The sequence below is a fragment of the Setaria viridis genome, chromosome 3, assembly GCF_005286985.2.
Source record: "Setaria viridis chromosome 3, Setaria_viridis_v4.0, whole genome shotgun sequence".
Lineage (NCBI taxonomy): Eukaryota > Viridiplantae > Streptophyta > Magnoliopsida > Poales > Poaceae > Setaria > Setaria viridis.
Window position 1 is genome coordinate 10176995 of NC_048265.2, and position 20352 is coordinate 10197346.

The window sequence follows — 20352 nt, forward strand, 5'->3', positions numbered from 1 at the left end:
CAACCCGTGGGGCAAACTCATATCCAATGAAGCTAAGCAATCCAATCACCATGCTTGCATTGTCAACAACACTCCAGGCATACCGAGCTATTGTATCAATGGCTGAAACCGCCATAGAAATGGCCATTGAACCGATGCTGTAACATAAATCAAATAAGCTATACAAGACATATATGCACACAAAGTATAACATGTAGTATGGTCTCAAGGCATACATGGACGTATATAAGCCTATACTATAATGGCAAGGGTATACAACTAGCATACGAGCGTATAAGCCTAGCACAACAACATAGCAAGGGTATATATCTAACTCATGCATATGAGAACCAACACAACACTATATAAAAAAGATAAATACTTTAAATAGAATAAAGTCATCCTAGGAATAAATGGTACAAGAGCCATACCCTAGACTCCAAGGAGACCTGGAACCTGAAGTAGAGCTACTCTAGCCTAACTCCACTAACTTGGAAACTATGAGGAAGAGAGTGAATCACTAGTTGTGTGTGTGTGTCCTAGAATGGAGCCCCTCCCCTTATATTTATAGGCTCCAAGAGGTGGTTCTACGAGGGAATCTTCAGGGAATATCCCTTAACCGACTTCAGGCATCGCCACATGGAAGCTGGAGACGAGAGGGGACAAGGGCGGTTCAACCGAACCCCTGGTTCGACCGACCCCCTGTGGGGCCCCCTCTCAATCACCTTTCTCCTGGTGACTGACTGGTGGGTCCCAATGACGGTTGTGTGTGTTCTTTTGTGGATTGAGGTAGTTGTGGTAGTTTGTGGGCCCTTCAATCCATGGGACGCACATGTGGCAACCTCCCATTGGTCAGAAGCATGTTTCTTGGATCTTTAGAGGGTGTTTTCTCCATCTTTTTGTGCTTATTCACCTGCAATCAAATATTCTCCAAGGACAAGTGGAACTACATTATTCGAAACCAAATATGCATGTAAGAAATACCAATCCTCCTTTATTCTTGAGTATATTAACGGTCATATTTGGTACTTAATGACCGTCAACAACTCCCCCAAGCTAGCGATTTGCTCATCCCGAGTAAATGCTAAGACTTAGGTTGGTTGATCAGGAATTGCTACTGTGTTGTATTCCTAACTTATGCCAAGCCTACAATAAAATATTCTACCAAGAATTGAATAAGTTGGCATTAATCTTACCTCTTACCTTAGTTCTGTGGCGCATGTAGCTTCACCTTGCTTGGGCGGTTGGAAGATAGAATAGTTTTATAGAGTACTATTCACTCATCCTTTGATAAGCTATCAATCTGGAGGTTTTGCAAAGTTTTTTAAAAGAAATCAAAGTTCCCCAAATGACACTCTTGGATTGTTCAATGTGTATGATTCCTCACCAAGGCATAGGGTTGCCTTTCTTTCACAACCTACTCCTAATAGGCTTATATTTGGAGCTGTAGGTGGGGAAGAATAAAGGCATACCTGTTCCTCATGTATTGCTAAGTCAAATACCGGATCCTTTGGAGAAGCAAGTCATACAACCTGATCAAGATATGCATGTGTGTGGATGGTGAATATGGTGGATGGTGTATGTACTCCCCCCTTTTTTGTATGATCCTTCTCTCTCCTTGCTTTCTTTCTTTGGAGACATGGGCTTTCTTTTTTTCATCATGCTTTCATGAGCATGTACTTTATTTCTTTTTGCATAGCCCAAGTCTCTTTACAAGGATAACTTTGGAGAGAGAGGTCATAAAACAGCATGGAGTTTATTTTGTGGATGGATGAAATGATGATTGCTAACTTCCAGTGTAGAAGTTTAGCATTTGATGGTGGCGTGTACGTGATCTTGATCATGGGAGTATGACAAGTTTCTCACTAAGAATCACAAAAATTTGACAAAGCTCAATGAGAGAACAAGTTGCATGTGTGGGGGCTATATAACAGGATCAACATATGGCCTTGGATAGGAATTTCTCATCATTGAGGAACATATCATTTTAGCACTTTCAATAAATAAAACTTTGGATACCAAGCATCACTTAGAACAAAATCATAGCAGCTGTATTCTACCATATCAAATCTCACAATAACATAGACATGGATCATGATTTTTGCTACCCACAAGTTTCAAGCTAAGGTTTGATCATGCAAGCCAACAAACTCAAAAACATAGGTAGGATACTCAGTTGTAGCAAGACATATGAGAGGAAATAAATAGAGAAACTATTCATCATTTCAACCCTGGAAAATTAAAACATTCTTACCGCGCATAGGAAATCAGTAAATATTTTTGGTCTTTTTAGTTTTTTTGATTTTTATTTGTTTTTATCATGCATATTCTGAAAGCGTTGAAGATACAAGTTACCTCTCTTGTAGGGGTCCTCCCCCAAACTAGCTTCAGGCTCACTGCTGCTGGTTGGGGTTGTACCCCGTCCAATGAAAGTAAGCCTATAGCTCCTCTCACTGTTGCTGCTGCTGGAACTACTACATCTCGTGGATCCTCTCACCCATATGTCGCTGCCAATCCTGAGTGGACTGGATGTGCTGGCTCAGCGACTCCTCCATGTCACCGGCATTCATGGTGAGCTCACTCAGCTGCTAAGCAAGACCAGAGTGGTTTCGAGCTGAGAACGAGCGCCGAGTGGTGGACGTGGAAGGAACACCATCGGAGCTGGAACTAGTGGATCAGTTGGGCCCATGGACCGGTCCCGATGGATCGGTTGGGCCCAATCATCACTGCCCGCGCTTTGCCACGCCGAGCTACTCGCCCCGTACTAATAGGAGGGCTGGTCCCAACCAGGAGCATATCCGGGTGTACCCCGGGCATGTACCCAGTCGGAGCCCATCCTGCCAGCATTGTCGGTACAGGAGGTTGTGGCTGTGGTTGTGGTGGTGGCGGCGGCTACATGGCTGCAATCCTCGACATGCTCCTGGGTTATCCTGCCACCAGAAACATTGCTCCTGCGAGCTTCCTCTTGTGGCTCAAGAGGTATGGTTAGCAATCGGCAATTATACAAACAAAGCCCCAGGTTAGGTAATGGGATCTCATTTGTATAGCCGGGAAAGAAGAAAACCAAAGAATCATCCGGTCCCTTGTTGAGTGTGTGGCCATAAACCAAATACACTTCGCCGATGTGAGGATGAGGTGTCTCAATGAAAGGAATAGTAATCTCATCTAGAACCCCGATCCTCAAAGCGACGCGAGTGATCAAAGACATACACTCAATGGGACCCGTCATCTTAAAATTCCCAAGCCATTGCTGAACCATTGCCTTGACGGGGGAGATCTTGATCTTCTTGACCATGGCATATAAAGTCATCAACTCATCGTTGCGCACAGGCCTAACATCCTCTCTTGGAAAGAGAGTGATGGCAAGCCACTTGTGCCTCAAGCGAAGAGTCGGATTCTGAATCTCATTACACCGAGGTGCAAATTTGCCATGGACAATCTGACCGGAGATTTCACCCCAAAAACCATGTTGAGAAAAACCGCAGCAAGCTTTGTCAAGGTCGTAAGTTCGGCCCATCAAGGGAAAGATGGCCCTCATGTACGAGGGGCTACTGTTGGGGAAACCATCTTCAGAGCTCCCTTCGGAGGAAAACACCTTCGGAACTAACGCTGATGGTTTGTTTATGTCGCAACGATCTCTGGATGTAGGGAAGAAGAGGACGTCTTCGAAGGGTCCTTAGGCGTACGAAGGGTCTTTCGGGTGCAAACGAGGAGGGGCCAGCCCGCATGATTCCGGGAAAGGGGCAACGATCGCTTCGTCCTTTCCTCGACCCCTCCCTAGACAGGAGGTCAGGGATGCTTGACGAAGTGTACCTCGACATATGAAGCCGGAGCGCTCGCTGAAGGCCACGCTGTCCGCCGCGTGGAGTGAAGGAGTCGTACGAGGAGCCAGCTGGATGTGTCCGTACGAGGACCGTATTCCCGGAATCTAACCGTTGGGTAACGGTAGAATGTAATTGTACTTTGTGGCGGTTGATCATATAGAGGCGCCACTGTAACTGATGGGACGGCTAGTCCGAAGTTAATGCAAGCTGTTCACATTTATTGTTTTTTTCTGCATTTAATTTCGGATCGTAGGAAGGAGTTAGGGTAGACACTTAATCGTTTTCAACTTCGTCTAGGGGCCATCACCCCCTTCGGAAAACTAAAAGACTGTTGTGGCTGAGTTCATTTTGGGGCCGTCCTCCACCAACAATTGGCAGCTAAGCAGTTGTCCCATATCAGTGGTTGATGACACACCAAATCGTTAAATAGAATCCAAACTCGCTGAAGGTTTTTTTTTTTTGAAATAGTAATGGGATCAGGCATGAAGTTCTCCGTGTTTTTCAGAGCTGCTTGTCTGCACTTCGATGGACCTCAAGCTGCATCCCGTTGACGTTGCTTGGCACTTCGCCGCTGAAATCGGCCGGCCCCGAGGGCATGGATCTCATGCAGTTGAAGCGCTCGACGCGCTAGCGCTGGACATGCCATCAGCAGCTCTTCATCTCAGGTCGGCACCAACGCTTCATCAGTCTCGAACTCGCGAGAAACGGCGATGTGGCATGCAGCAACGGCGACGGGCATTCTCTGAACGGTATGCAGAATTGCATTTCAAAACATATATCAACGGGCCAACCAGAGCCTCACTGACGGGGGTCACAGTACAAACACCATTACCAAACCATCGAGCAACTAGGCAGTAGGCACATCTGGAAAAGATGGCATCAATAAGTAACAATGGCAGCAAACTTGACAGCACGGAGTAAATAAGAAGTCTGCTGATAGCTAATTTGACCAAAGTCAGGGGTTGGCATAGCAGCATTCAAATTCGTAACTGGAAACATCAAAGTGCTCAATCCACAGGGCACCAAAACTTCCACATGCAAAATCTTATCTCTCTTGTGCGCTAAGACACAGAACACAGGTACCATCCTGCTGAGACTTATTACATGAACAAGTTGGGCCTGGACGCCTTGAAGGTGGTCTTGAGCTTCCTGGTGGGTGGCCTCACCTTGCGGTACACGAGCGGGAACTTGATCTTGGAGTTGTGGAACTGCTTGGTGTTGTCCCTCTTGCACAGCTTGAAGTGGACCGTCGCCGTCTTGATGATCTGGATGCAGGGGGCCCTCACACGGTGGCGGGAGGCCATCTCATTGTACATCTGCTCCACGGCACCGTTCAGGGTGGTGTCACGGTACTCCTTGTACATGTTGTGGTAACCTGTCCTGCTCTGGTAGCGCAGCCAGATGCCGTAGTTCTTGATTGTGGTTGGGTTGCGCTCAAAGATCTGAGAAACATCAAACACGTTTGGAAGCAGACGTTACAAAGAAAACAAGCATTATATTAAGTATAGTGAAGAAACTATACTTGAAGGGGGCCACATTTAACACATTCAAAATTTCCATTAAATCTAGGTTAGTAAATTTTCCCATGGATTGAGGGGTCAAATTAACTTATGGATTGCAAGGCCATCCTCATCCAGCTCTATCGCGGCTATGTCTAAGGCAGGCTAATCAAAATGCCACCAACTCAACAGCTAAGCAACAGTCAATAGCCAAATACTCCACTTGTTACAACTGTGTCACCCAATATGTTACCATACTACCATATGTGGTTGCAAAATTTGATCAGCAGCATTCATATGCATTACGATTGAGGTAGGGAACATAACAGCACTATTAGTGAACCAGTTAAGACAGCTCCGGCAGGTTTCCAACATGCATTGGCAAGTTGAAAGGACTCCAAGGTTTAAGCACTAATGCTGAAAACTGGAATTACTTGTCACTTTTGACTCTTTGCAAACACTGTATATTTAGGGCTATTCACTTTTATGCAGCTTGAAAGGTAACGCTCAAAGTCATGACATAAATGCAAACAGAGGTTGTTATGATAGATCTTGTGCACCAATGGATCCATTAGTACATGTGCATCATGTGTAGGGTCCAGGTAATAATCCAAGAGGAACCTAAAATCTCCACAAGATCAACAAATTTAGAATTCAATACATGATCCGAACCAAAAAGATCATTCAGCATTGAAACAAGGGTCATCTCTACAATTGCAGGACTTTGAGCTCTTAATAACAGGCCTATTGCATACAAATCACTGCTTATTAGTGCGAGTAATTTGGGCACACTACACTTTTCATCTATTAACCTAGCCAATCAATGACGATGGAGGCAATGAGGCACCCAGCCAGGAAAGGCATCAACTTCACGACATAAGATCAATGATGGCAACGCACTAAGAACACCTATCTACCGTGCATTGGCAGTAATAAACCATTCGATGGGCACCAACACAGAAAGTATAGCGGCATTAGAGAAAGATGTGAACGGGCTGTACCTCGTTGATGGCGAGCATCTGGCCATTGCTCTTCTTCACCTTCTTGAGCTTTCTCAGGAAGTACCTGCACAAAAAACAAGCGAGACGCTATCGTCAAAATACGCACCGAAGAAGCAATCAGAGAATCCTAGCATCGGCACGAGAGTATTCGGCACTGACCAGAACTTGGACTTGGCGCGAACCTCGTTGGTGGCCCAGAGCTTCATGCGGTAGATCTTGGGGTGCTCATCGCCGGGGGTCGGCAGCGCGCGACCCACCACCTGGTACTGATGGAACTGCGCGCTCGTAACAAATCACACAAAAACTGCAGATCAGCCATACTGGGAAGAGCAAATACGCGGTGGATCGAAGAGGGGAACCAGAAGACGACGGCGACGGAGCGAGGCTTACCCTGTGGGCGACCATCTCCGCGAGCTCGGGAGGCCGGAGGGGGGCGGCGGAAGAGACCTAAACCTAAACGGGGGGGGGGGGATGGCGGCCGTCGAGGGAGGAGACAGGAGGCAGCGGAGTATTTATGTGTTGGGGCGAGGAACCCTAATGGACTGTGGGCTTCAATTTTGTTCACGTCAAAGGAGTGTGTGTATTGGGCCTATGAGATCTTGGGCTTACTATAAGTTCGGCCTTCTCCTATTGAACGGGCCATCATTTGTTGTAGTTCTTTTTTTTCCTTGTTTGTCTACCTTCTTCTTTGTTTTGGTGGACTTTGATCCTTGATGGATTGTAGTGTCCAGCACCGGATCTAACAGATCACTCGAAAACAGAAAATTGTCGATTTCCACAAGGTATCTTATAATATGATCCAATGCTTCTCATGAGAAGCAGATTGTACGTTTAAAATTTTATTACAAGTAGAATACACATGAATGTATGAGTACATGGATGTTGTTCACACTTTATAATATAGATATATATACAACATAAACAAGTAATAAATCGATGGGTTGCATTTGGCCATTGCCGAAACTCTGGAGGCAATTCACCATACGTGAGTTCCTTTAGTTATCCCAAAGAGGATGGCAACTGCAGCAATGGCAGCCTGTTTAAGATACATCAACATTTGAAGAAAAAATCAGCTTGAGATTCCAAAAAAGAAGGAATTCACGTCAAATGATACGGTCAGTAAACAATTACATTCAATAATTAAGCAATCGTGTAAGGTTGCGTATAAATGTTGAGCAACCATGTCAATCCCATTATACTAATATTGAGCATATTAAAAATTTAAATCCTTAATAAGTACCTGACTGTATTTAGTGCACTTATGTTTTCATATCAGTAATTACAACAAAGATGATTATCAAACAGTTTGTTTCAATAATTCCATGCAGCTCAGTCTCAAATTCCAAAGGAAATTAAACAGCCAGATGCATTGTATTAGTAGAAAGGAACTTACAGCAATTGTGCAGGCTACGTATCCAGGTTTCTCTCTGTGGTCATGTACCCGCACACATATCATAATAAAAGCTCCAACATACCATGGAATGGCGGCAAGGAAAAACCCTGTGATGAACCTTGTTCCAGGAAGAGAGATGGACTTCGTTAGTAGTGCTGTTTAACTTCACATTGACAAAACAACAAATGTGCAGGGATAGCCAGAGACACTCACAAGCACCAGCCTAAGCCGAGGCCACAACATGGGAGACGCCGCATTCTCACAGGCCGTCCTTCGACAACTTCACCATAGCCTACAGCACAGAAACCATATGATCATTTAACACATATTTCTATTTTTATGCTAGGCACACGTCAATTCTTATTGCAACTTAGTTCATGCCGACTAGCTCAGGAGTTACATTTCTTGTGTCCTTTCAGACAAGTACAAGGTGCCCAAAGGAGATGAAACCAACAAGCCCACAAACTAGAAGTTGTCTGCGCATCACAATCGCTTGTGGCCAGCGCATTCAATTATCTTAGATTTAGCTGGTTTTTTTAGGAACAGAATTAGCTGAATTATATGTCTTTGCTCCCCTCAAAAAAATCTCTAATGTCACTACCAACTCAATTATTGTTATAACTAGTGGTCACAACTACGGTAGCTGAATAGTGGCTAAATAGAAAATACAGGTCTGAAGACTAAAACCAATTATTTCGTTTTCCTTATCAAAAATTCCATTCTACCCAAGAACAAGTGCTAAGGTTCTGAATTGGTTCACCGAATCTGCAGTTTAAGCTGAGTTTACCATCGTGGAGGAAAAGGTGAGGACTTGGAATCTAGAACACGCACCAACATGAATCAACCAAATGATTCCACCATGAAAGATCTCCTGAATACTTCGAATCGCACCCCCAAGTAACCCTTTCTCCCAGTCCCAGTGCACATATAGCACGAGCAAACAATCTCAGCAGCGGAGAAGAGCACCATACCTGGCACGGCCTGGTACCCCTCCGCGTAGTACGGTTCCGCGGGCGCGTACGGCTGCTGCTGGTTGTGATAGCCGCCGCCGCCGCCGCCGCCGCCGAATCCGGGCGGCGGGGCGGGCTGCGGGAACCCGACGGGCGGCTGCCGGAACTCGCCCGAGCCGGCGCGGGAGCCCTGGAACGTGCCGTACCCGTACTGCTGCGGGGGCTGGCCCTGCAGGTGCGGCGGCTCCGACGGCGGGAGGCCGGAGGAGGAGTAGCCCCCGGCCTTGCCGGCGTCGGCCTCCTGCTCGTGCCCTCTTCCCATGGGCGATGGTGGGTTGACCGTTGACGGACGCGACGAGGTGAGGCGCGTGCGCGTGTCGCAGCGGGAGACGCGCGGTGGGATCTGGGAGGAGAGTGATGATGGGTGATGAACAGACGACCAGGCGACGCGGTCAGGAGGAGGAAGTAGTTGGGAGTTGGCCCCGCTATTTTCATGAGCTGGCTTCGATGCGCGTGGTGGGCCAGGTACAACTTTGGGCCAGCCAGATAGAAATGCGATAATGGGTTTTAGGAGGCTGCAAAACACAGCTCCACTCCAAGTGTTTGCGTACACGGCCGTTTAGCCCATCTGCACATTACGCAGTGTCTAGCTGTATCTACTTAATCACATATTTAGCTCGTTTAATGGCCGTTTAACCTGTTTAAATGGTCGTTTAGTTCGAATAAGAGGTAAACGGACCTACTATTTAGCGTTTTGCGTTTAGGGTAATATTGCTACTAACTTCACAAAATTTCCTACCAAACACGTCCAGCTTCACCAATTCTAGCTCCAGAAAAAGATAAAGTTAGGGATTAGATCCACGCTTTTTACTGAGTACCTCAAAGCTGCTCAAAAACTCCTGTTTCGTACTGAAGCTACGGGATAATTAGCCATGCCACTGGTGCTTCGCAAAACAAAAACAAAACACTTCCGTTCTCCTGTCGCCCCCATCCCCTCCTCCCGTCGCCCCCTCCTCGAACTAGCGCCGCCAGCTCCATCTACGTCGAAAATGGATGCCGGGGCTGCAAGCGCCGCTACCGCGCCGTGGGTACAGGCCGCGGGGCCTCGCGAGCGCCGGGCTGCGCCGCCGCAGCTAGCCGGACCGCGCCGCTGGCCACAGGGGGCGCAGGGTTGCACCACACGCTGCTCACCGCGCTACTGCAGGTCCCCGTCGCGCCACACGCGGGGGCTGCGCCCGCGGGGCCACGGCGCCACCGCACGCCGAGGTCCCCGCCACCGTCGATCCCGCGTTGCCGCCCGCGGAGCCGCGCCGCACTTCGGGGCCACACCACCACCGCATGCGTGGGGCCGCGCCGTCGTCGCCCGGCGCCAAGTTCCGCTGCAGAGGACCATCATTCATATGCCCCGTGCTTGCGCTCGTTCATGCTCTTTTGTTGGGAATCTAACTGAATTAACTCAAATTGCTTCAAGAGATTGGTGGAATCAGTCGTGATGAGGCCAGAGGACTAATCAATTTGTGTCACATATAGACTGGGAGCTTGAATTTTGGAGAATTTTGGAGGCGAGCAAGGTGAGAAGAGAGAAGAAGAAAATGGGAAAAAGGACAAGAGAAAAGAAGAGTATGGCCCTAGCCCTCCTCGCTCGGATCTCGCCATGGGCGTCACCACCAACGGCTCGGAGGCGGAGCAGGCTCCCGCGCCCGAGACCATGCCAGGCCGCTCGCTGCCGCGGCCTCGGGGCGTGTCAGGATTAGGCAACCTGCCATTTAGAGCCATTCACAGCGAAGCCATTTGGAGTTTTCCTTCTTCATTCAGCGCCAGAGCCATTCAGTTGGTAGTCGGCGCCCAACTTAGGGGGTGTTTTGGTTCCTAGTCAGTATCACATCGAATATTCGAAGACTAATTAGGAGAACTAAATATGAGTTAATTATAAAACTAATTACACAAATGGAGGCTAAACGGCGAGATGAATCTATTAAGGCTAATTAATTCATCATAGCAAATGGTTACTGTAGCAGCACATTGTCAAATCATGGACTAATTAGGCTTAATAGATTCGTCTCGCCGTTTAGCCTCCATCTATGCAATGGGTTTTGTAAAAAGTCTATGTTTAATACTCCTAATTAGTATCTAAACATTCGATGTGATAGGAGCTAAAGTTTAGGGGGAGGAACCAAATGGGGCCTTAACCGAGTCATCGGCTTCCTGTGAACCCTTCGTCGGCCATCCAACGCCTGGCATCGCTTCTGGTTTCATCAAGCGTTTTCACCGTTGTCAGACAGTGACTCTACTGTTGTCAGACTGTGAATATTCACTGCTTGTTAAATGAAGCTGTAAAACTTCAGTTACTTTTTACCATGTCTTAGATGAGTATGTAAGGGAAAGGACCGGGTCTTTGGGGGGTTATGGAAGAAATATGAACCCTAGTACATCTTGTAGCTTAGCAGTAGCCGCCATGGTCGCCCTTCTAGGGTAATTCTGTATCTGAACTTTGGATCTGAAGTTATCAATCGCTACTGCTTTTCCTGGGATCTTTGCTCGTTCTCCTTTCTGGTTCACTTTCTCCTTCTTCCACTCGTTGTTTCCCTTTTGAGTTCTTCTTCTCCTCAAAGGGCGCCGTTGCCGCGCCGCCCCTGCTGGAATAGCCACGTCGCGTCTGCCTCCGCGCTGCATCTCCATGAGCAGACCGTGGTTGGAGGACGAACTCCTCCAATGGTCACTAACACGTGGGTCCCACAAACAAGGGTATAATGGACAATGCCCACAGAGAGCATCTCATTAGCCAAAACTGGTGTAGCAGCTCCATATTTTGCTGGATTTAGTGGGGTAGAGCCGAACAAAAATGGAGTTGGTGGACTGGAGCTATTTTTCTTAGAGTGGAGTGCTGCGAGACACCCCCTTAGTGCGATATTGGGCTAAATCTAGCCCATCTACAAATATTCCTCTGTCTGTCTAGAAGGTTGTTCTGGCTCCTCTTTGTTCAAAACCTTGCTCTTGCTCCTCTCTCCCTCTCTCTCAAATAAATAAGTTGACTTCATAAAAATTAGGGACCATTTGGCAGGGGATTCTGCAAACCATTTCTCCATAGAAACAGAAGATTCCATCAAATCCTTTCAAAAAAAGAAGATCCCATCAAACATAAGTGATAAGGGTCCTCACCGACCAGGATACGGATTGGCCCTGATAGCTGGGCCCGCCTGACCATGCCGTGCGGGTCAAGGCATGAAGATACGTGGAGCACAAGCTCGAAGGCTGGGCTAATGGATTCTGCCTAGATATCGCGGGATACTTATTATAGTTTGACTTAGATTGCTTTCCATGTAACAACCAACTAGGATTAGATCATATTTGACTTGTAACCCTAGATCGTCGGCCTATATACGCTGGCTAGGGACACCCCCCGAGGGTAACTCAATCCAAGACACATTAACTCTTCGCATCTGCGATCAGCAATACAATCGACCATAACACAGGACGTAGGGTATTACCCTCCGGAGGCCCAAACCTATCTAAACCTTGTGTCCCTATGTTACCATTCGAGTTCTTGATATTACGATCTCCCCCGCCTACAAATCTACCATTTAGGTAACCCCCTGGTGGACTACTGGTCACCAAATTCGACAGTTCGTGCGCCAGGTAGGGGTGATCGTGAGATCCTTCCCAGCGAGCTCTATGGATTGCACCGGCATCATCTTCCCTGAGAGCATGAATGACTTCCTCGCCAATCCGATCCAGCTCCGATTTAGGAGCATGCTAGTGAACTCTGACTCCACCGCCTCCGTCGCCAGCTCGGCCTTCGTCGAATCTACATCAACGGAGAAAGGTCTTCACCCGAGGATCATCACGCTGCTTGCTCAGCATGTCGGTGATCTCTCTCTCTCTCTCTCTCTCTCTCTCTCTCTCTCTCCCCCCCCCCCTCTCTCACACAGAGAGGATCCTGCGCATCCTCATGGCAACCCACCCACCCACGCCCTCCGATCTAATCGTGGGGCTAGATCGCATTGACAACACCATAGCTGAATGCATCAACCTCTCCGATCGGCTCTACGCTCTGGGGGGTCGAGCCAGGCCCCTTCGCGCACCCCATTTGGTCTCAAGAACTCGCTGCCATGTTTTCTGAAAAACTCACGCAATCAGTCCAAATCTTATCTGATAACCTACCCCAACCCACCAAGTTTTCGGACTGCGATGAGTTCCAGATCCCTCGCTTCACCTTAACTCCAAACTCCTACGAAGAGGACAAGGGTGGAAGCTTCACTTCACCAGATCGGGAAGTCTTCATCTCCAACGATGAACCCCCACAAGATGGTGAAACTTCCTCCCAGGACACCTCCCGACCTCGGAAGAGAGGACTTGAGGTCCTCGCTGCCGAAACCGACCCTGTGAGGCAAACAACATTCCTCCAGGAGGAGTTTGACGATACGCTCAACGCCCCGTGCCCCTTTCACAAGGACGCATGCCACAATCTTCAGGACTACACGGTTCTCAAGAAAGAGCTTGGTGCCCCGTTGGAGGACAAGCGGCCTCGCCGGAACGGCTACCGCAAGGAAGATAACCGTCACGACAATCGCTGCCACGACGACCGTGACGACCAACGCAAAGAAGAGCACCGCGATCAGCGCAACCCCGACGCCAACTAGGGTGCTGGCAACGACAACAGCGAGTTCTAGTGCCCCGAGCACGAGGTGAACATCATCATCGGTGGCCATAAAACTTTCTGCAGCAATCGCAAGCACAAGATGCAAAAGCGGGAAGTGCACTTCATCTCCGTCTCACCAGTCCAGTACTTGCACTGGTCGAACATGCACATAACCTTCTCCAGGGAAGATCATTGGGTGCACATTCCGGACCCCAGGTCTTACCCTTTCGTGGTGTGCCCGACCATAGATAGAGTCCTCCTCTCCAAGGTGTTGATCGACGGCGGCAGCGGCCTCAACATCATCTTCACCGAGACCTTGAAGTGCATGGACTTCAAATTTGAGCACCTCCTTCCCTACAAAGACCTGTTCTATGGCATTGTACCTAGCAAAGGATCCTATCCTATCGGGAGAGTTATCCTGCCACTCACGTTCGGCACCTTCGACAACTACCGCACCGAGCACCTCACCTTTGAGGTAGCCAACTTCAAGATTTCCTACCATGCCAACCTTAGTAGGCCGATGCTAGCGAGCTTCATGGCGATTCCCAACCACACCTACCTCATCCTCAAGATGCCAGCTCCAAACGGCGTCCTTTCCATCTTCGGTGATGTCAAGACATCTTGCAAGTGCGACACGGAAGCCGTGCAACTCGCCGAGACCGTAGAGTACTCGACCAATGCCACCATAATGCTCACCGAGTCCAAGAAGGTGGACCAAAACTAGCTGATGATCCTAGAAGCAGAGCTGATGCCCCTGGCGCTCAAGCCCGACCAAGAAGTCAAGAAGCTTAGCCTCGGCTTGGAGGACCCTTCCAAGACGGCCCTCATCAGGGCTGACCTCACCCCCAAATAGGAAGACGCGCTCACCAGCTTCCTCCGGACAACTCGGAAACCATCTGATATGCCCGGTGTCTCGCGGGAGCTGGCTGAGCACTCCTTGGACCTAAGCAAGACAACAAGGCCGGTCAAGCAGAAGCTTCGCCATTTTGGTCAAGATCGCAAGGAGGCCATTAGGGTAGAATTAAATAAGCTCTTAGCTGCCGATTTCATTCCGTGAATGTAAGCACCCCGACTAGTTAGCAAATCCAGTCCTTGTAAAAAATAAAACTGTGAATGGAGAATGTGTATCAACTGCACCGACCTCAATAGGCACTGCCCTAAGGACCCCTTCCCTCTTCCTCGCATCGACCAGGTCATGGACACTACGGCCGGCAGCACCCTGTTGTGCTTCCTCAATTGCTACTCGAGCTATCACTAGATAGCCCTTAATCCCGCCGACCAAGATAGGATTGCGTTCATTACGACCTACGGCATCTACTGCTACAGCACCATGACATTTGGGTTAAAAAATACCGGTGCCACCTACCAAAAGGCAATTCAGGGGTGCCTCAAGAAACAACTCGGCAAAAACGTAGAGGCCTACATCGATGAAGTGGTTGTCAAAACCAAAGACAAAGAGAATTTCATTATCGACCTCGCCCAAACCTTTGACAGCCTCTGGGCCTATCAGTGGAAACTTAACCCGAGAAAATGCGTCTTCAGTGTCCCGTTTAGAATGCTCCTGGCCTTCATGGTCAGCCAACGTGGCATCAAAGCCAACCCAGTCAAGGTGGATGCCATCAGGAACATGACACAGCCGGCCGGCAAGAAGGATGTCATGAAGCTCACAGGCATGATGGCCGCCCTTAGCCATTTCATCAGCAAGCTTGGCGAAAAGGGACTCCCCTTCATTAAACTGCTCAAGAAAGTGGACAAATTCGAGTGGAATGATAAGGCCCGCAAGGCCCTCAAGGAGCTCAAAACATTCCTCTCCACCCCTCCCATCTTGACGGCCCCGGCCGACCAAGAAACGCTACAGCTCTGCATCTCCACGATAATGCATGTTCTGAGCATGGTGCTAGTTGTAGAACGCGAAGAACCCGGCCACACCCACATGGTGCAACGACCGGTATATTACGTTAGCGAGGTCCTAAGCAACTCTAAGGTTCGCTACACATAGGTCTAGAAATTGCTCTACGCAATCCTGATCACCTCCCGCAAGCTGTATCACTATTTCCAAGTGCATAAGATCCGAGTGATATCATCTTACCCAATCGGTGAAATACTGCATAACTGGGATGTCCACAGCCGAGTCATCAAATTGTCCGTGGAACTCGGCAATTTCGACAACGACTTTTGCCCACATCATGCGATCAAGTCCCAGATCCCGACCAACTTCGTCGCTGAATGGACTGAGATTCAAGAGCCGTCCTCCCTGTAGAGGCCGGAGCACCGGACGATGTACTTCGACGGCGCCCTCAACCTTGAAGGAGCCAGTACGGGGGTCGTCTTCATATCCCTGAAAGGCGAACAGCTCAAGTACGTCCTCTAGATTCACTACAAGGCTACCAACAACGGCGCTGAGTACGAGGCCCTCATACACGGGCTTCGCATCGTCGCCTCGCTCGGCATCAAGCGCATCCTCACATTTGGTGACTCCAAGGTTATCATCGAGCAGGTCAACAAATCCTAGGAATGCACCAAGGAAATGATGGACGCCTACTGCGCCGAGGTCTGCAAACTCGAGGCTCACTTCGACGGTCTCGAGTTCTATCACATCCCTAGCGAACACAATGTCACTGTTGACGTATTATCCAAAATCAGCTCGAAACAAGCCCAACTCCCGGTCGGCGTGTTCGTCCAGGACCTGAGCAAACCCTCCATCCAGATCCTAGACGCAGACCAAGTTGACAGCAACGCCCAGCCTCAGGCCGACCCAGCATCCACTGATGTCCTCATGATTGAGGCAGAGGAAGACTGGTGAGCACCATTCGTTCCATTCATCATCGACAATGTGTCCCCTGAGGACAAAGCCGAGCACAAAAAACTCGCATGACGCAGCATCAACTACGTTGTAATCGGCAAGAAATTGTACAGGAAGGCCGCATCTACCGGCATCCTGATGAAGTGCATCCTTTGCAATGAAGGCCTCGAACTCCTCAGGTTCATGCGGGAACCATGCCACATCAGGTAGCCTGGTCAGGAAGGCTTTTCGCTCTGACTTTTACTGGCCAACTGCTATTGCCGATGCAAAAGAGCTCATCCAGAGGTGTACAGGATTTCAGTTCTTCACCAAACAGCAACACCTCCTAGCCCAAGCTCTACACACTGTCCCACCATCCTGACCCTTCGCATGCTGGGGGTTGGACATGGTCGGACCCTTCAAGATTGCTCCGAGCGGATACACCCACATCTTTGTGGGAGTCGACAAATTCACCAAGTGGATCAAGGTCAAGGCCATCACCAGCCCAGAGTCGGCCAAAGCCGCCTAGTTTGTCAAAGAAATTACCCATCGCTTTGGGATCCCAATTGGATCATCACTGACCTTGGCAAGAAATTCACAGGATTCGAGTTCTGGGATTTGTGCCAGGACAACCTAATCGATATGTACTACTCCTCAGTAGCGCACCCACGCTGCAACGATCAAGTTGAACGTGCAAATGGAATGATCCTCCAATCCCTCAAGTCTTGCATCTTTGATGACGCATCCAAGTACACCACCAGATGGCTTCGCGAGTTACCCACATCATTTGGGGCCTCCGAACCCAAAAGAGTCGGGCTACCGGTTATACTCCCTTCTTCCTGGTATATGGCTCCGAGGTTGTGCTGCCCTCAAACGTAGCCTTCGGCGCCCTGCTGATCTAATATTATGAGGATAGTGAAGTAGAAAAGAGTCGACAGGTCAACATCAACAACTTGGAAGAGCATCGCATGGCAGCTCTCATCCAGCACGCGAGGCACGAGCAGCAGATTCGACGCTACCATGACAAGAGCGTCTAGGAATGCTCATTCAATGTCGGCAACCTAGTGCTTTGCTGGATCCAGTCCACCAAGGACATGAACAAGCTGTTGGCCCCCTAGGAGGATCCCTTCATCATTAAAGAGGTTATCCAGCCAGGCACATACCGATTGCAGTGGGTGGACGGCTCAGGCGTCCTCAATCCATGGAACATGAAACACCTATGGCGCTTCTACCCCTAGGAACTTAAAGCTATGTACTCTTTTTACATTTTACATTGAATAAATAAAGCCCATGCAGTTCTTTGCGTACCTACTACCTTTTTGCTTTCTTACCCAAGCCCTTACTCAAGCTCGGGGGGCTATCCGACCTGATCAACAGACCACACCCTCACTATTACACTCGGGGGCTTCCCCCATTACGAGCCGACCCTCGGGTCTCACCTATTCTCCTACCCCTCTCATGGCAAATACAACTAACTCGTGTCGACGGTGTCCTAGCTCGTGAAACCCAGACAACCATGCATCTACCCCCTCTACAAGCTCGAGATCTGTTCTCAGCAGAGTGCTGGCCAGGCAAGGCTGGGAGCCTAGCGGCTACAAGCCTAATCTACACGATGTCCTGTTGTATACACCAAAAGAGGGGTGGATGCTTTCCATTTGCACAAGTTAATCTCATATCTTACTTATCTCATAATACAAATTGATGCACATTGTAGTTTTTCCATTACAGATCCAACTCTTTGACAACCTCCTCCACAGCCTGTTGATACTGGTCGGCCAACTCCGAAAGGCTATCAGGATCGAAGCCTTTAGCAACCCCTGCTCTGACGCGCTCCACAGCCAGGTGAGGGAAATGTGTCTTGAGAAGCACAATGACATTCTTCACGCACTTCACGGCGGTCTCCTTCATCAGCACCTTCAGCCGATAAGGAGCACTCCTTAGATGATCTAGTAGCGGCGGCGGCTCGACAGGATTGGCCTCGGGCTGGACCATGTCCATCACGTAGCATGCGGCTGACCACAGGTCTTCCAGCTCCAGCTCCAACCCTGCAATGGTCACCTAATAACGCTGAAGACTATGCATAGCAGAAACCAAGCACCGGTCCATATCCTTGCGTAAGTTGGCCTCATAGGCCAGTTTCTGTGACACAACATACTCACGGTCCACGACGACGTAGTGGTCTTGCTACAGCCGAGTATTGGTGGCCTCGCACTCTTCCAGGTTTCTCTTGAGCCTCTCCTCTTTCTTCTGGGCATCTGCAACATAATGGAATTCGAGAAAAAATACCGACCTCATCTACCCAAGGTAGATCCTCCATAAGGGATGAAGCCATACCAGTCAGCATGGCATCAAGGCTTCCTTGGACCCCCTGGTGATCTTCTTCTGCTCCTCAATCTCACAATCCTTTTGTCGGATCTGATCCGCAACGTCCTCCTTAGCCTTCTAGAGCTCGGCCTCTAGGCGCTCGGCCTTGAGGCGGTATTCCTCGGCATTATGGATGGCATCCGCCCTCTTGTGCGCACGCTCGGCTAGGTTCTGCACAAAAGTTACTCCGACTACTCAACGAAACAAGATGAGGATGAAGTTCAACACCAAGACAAGTCGGCCAACTTACGTATAACACCTCTCCAACCTTGGTCGAAGATTCCTTCAAGTCGGCAAGATATCTCTTGTCGGCGGCAACATCCTGCGCCAGGGCCGTCCCGGAGAAGTGTTGGAGGTATGCCCTAGATGCAATCATAGAGATGATGATATTCCATTTATATCCATGATTTATATTGTGTTCCTTGAATATCCATTAAAGGTTACTTGAATTGATTTGCCATTATGTGAATTGTATGTGAAACTCTTTACTTCTATGGTTATTCTAAAGTTGTCCCTAGTCGGAGTTCATGTGAGGACACACATGAATATTAGACTAGCACATGTATTAGTTGATGACTATGTTTCACAAGTCATGGACATGGAGATGTTAAACTAATAATGTGGGCACATGTGGAGACATGTGCTAGGACTGACCCAACACGAGAAGTAGTTCTCTCTTTAGACAACATGTACACTTTGTCCTTAGACCTGAGATTGTCGCATGTACTCAAGATGTGGATCAACTTACTTAGGGGCTATCAAACACTACACCGTGACAGGGTAGTTAAAAAGGTAGCTTTCGGGTTTGTCAAGAAGCATGCTGTGAGACATGGTCAATCAAGATGGGATTTGCCCCTCTCTGATTGAAAGTGATATCTCTGGGCCCCTCGAGCGATCGGATTCGAAAATGCATGGCCATGCTACGTACGGTTAAGAGTTAGCCTAGAAAGGGATTCCGAATCACAGGATCGAGAAAGAGCGGTCGGCTTGAAGCTAGATCAAATATCATGAGGCAAAGGGAATAGCATGTATATAATATTGTGATGGTTCGTCTCATATGATCTTCGTGTGCGTATAGGAGTTTGCACATCTTGCTAGAGGCCGCTACCGACTATTGGGCCGAGTAGGAGTACTCGGGCCATGTCTATACGTATCTGAACCCATAGGGTCACACACTTAGGGGGCTGGAATCGCAATTCGGATGTGATCCGAGTTGGATTAGGTTTAGAAGTACTAATGGGCCTCGGACCCAGAGGCCCGTTAGGAACCTCTATAAATAGAGGGGTGTGGCGCCCTAGGGTTTCATCCCTTTGGCCGAAACACATCTACCACGCCTCCCACACCCTCGCCTGTTGCAACTCGCGGACCTAGCAGTCCGGCTTGCGACGCTTCCTCCCTGCACGTGTGGATACCTTGGAGGTGTTGCGCCTGCAGCACTTGGACGAGCCGCCAACGAGCCACGACGAGCCGCCGACGAGCCACGACGAGCCGACGACGAGCCGCGGCACGAAGACGATCTTGCTGCACGTGGACGAGCTGCTGAGGAGCTGCTCGACATCGACGAGATCAACTACGTGTTCGACTTCGCTACCCCGACGTGATTCTACATCTTTCGCACCAGTGCATCGAGTGGTAATCCCGTGATCCTTATACGACAGTTTTCCTGGCTTACGCGGTAGAAAAATTTTAATTTGCGCTAGCGTAGCCTACCTCATATCCCAACAAGAAGTCCAGGGTGGTGGGGTCATCCTCCGCATGGGAATCGACATCAGCGTTATAACCCACCGCCTTCGCCTCAGTCGGCGATCCTCTAGGGGTCTCCTCCGTCTGCACCTCAACACTAGCGCCTGTGGCCCTGGGCGTAGCAACGGCGGCATCATTGGTGACATCCTGGAAAGATGTCGTAGATGTAGTCCTCATG

At 49.0% G+C, this 20352-nt stretch overlaps 3 protein-coding genes across 3 annotated transcripts; 1 reads left to right on the forward strand and 2 right to left on the reverse strand.

Annotated features, from left to right (window-relative positions):
- Positions 1–4721: 4721 nt before the first annotated feature.
- On the reverse strand, positions 4722–6831 carry LOC117849624 (large ribosomal subunit protein eL20). The gene is made up of 4 exons (XM_034731239.2): positions 6694–6831; positions 6463–6578; positions 6304–6367; positions 4722–5245 (listed from the first exon to the last, which is right to left on the reverse strand). The coding sequence occupies exons 1-4, from the start codon at positions 6706–6708 to the stop codon at positions 4904–4906; spliced, it is 537 nt and encodes a 178-aa protein (XP_034587130.1). The 5' UTR covers positions 6709–6831; the 3' UTR covers positions 4722–4903.
- A 237-nt stretch (positions 6832–7068) lies between these two features.
- Positions 7069–9097, reverse strand: LOC117849623 (large ribosomal subunit protein eL20z). Its single transcript, XM_034731238.2, has 4 exons — positions 8668–9097; positions 7910–7988; positions 7697–7814; positions 7069–7339 (listed from the first exon to the last, which is right to left on the reverse strand). Exons 1-4 carry the CDS (start codon positions 8966–8968, stop codon positions 7280–7282), a joined length of 558 nt encoding a protein of 185 aa, XP_034587129.1. The 5' UTR covers positions 8969–9097; the 3' UTR covers positions 7069–7279.
- A 4513-nt stretch (positions 9098–13610) lies between these two features.
- On the forward strand, positions 13611–14009 carry LOC117849021 (uncharacterized). The gene has a single exon (XM_034730631.1). It carries the CDS (start codon positions 13611–13613, stop codon positions 14007–14009), a length of 399 nt encoding a protein of 132 aa, XP_034586522.1.
- The last annotated feature ends 6343 nt before the right edge of the window (positions 14010–20352 follow it).

Bases quoted from the DNA above. Each gene is read 5' to 3' on its own strand.
- LOC117849624 (XM_034731239.2), bottom strand. The intron at 6,368-6,462 runs GTCAGTGCCGAA...TTTTTTGTGCAG, and splicing joins CGCGCCAAGTCCAAGTTCTG to GTACTTCCTGAGAAAGCTCA. The intron at 5,246-6,303 runs GTACAGCCCGTT...GATGTTTCTCAG, and splicing joins AGATGCTCGCCATCAACGAG to ATCTTTGAGCGCAACCCAAC.
- LOC117849623 (XM_034731238.2), bottom strand. From the start codon at position 8,968: ATGGGAAGAGGGCACGAGCAGGAGGCCGACGCCGGCAAGGCCGGGGGC. The intron at 7,815-7,909 runs GTGAGTGTCTCT...TCCTGGAACAAG, and splicing joins CTCGGCTTAGGCTGGTGCTT to GTTCATCACAGGGTTTTTCC. The intron at 7,340-7,696 runs GTAAGTTCCTTT...TATCTTAAACAG, and splicing joins ACGTAGCCTGCACAATTGCT to GCTGCCATTGCTGCAGTTGC.
- LOC117849021 (XM_034730631.1), top strand. From the start codon at position 13,611: ATGGACTTCAAATTTGAGCACCTCCTTCCCTACAAAGACCTGTTCTAT.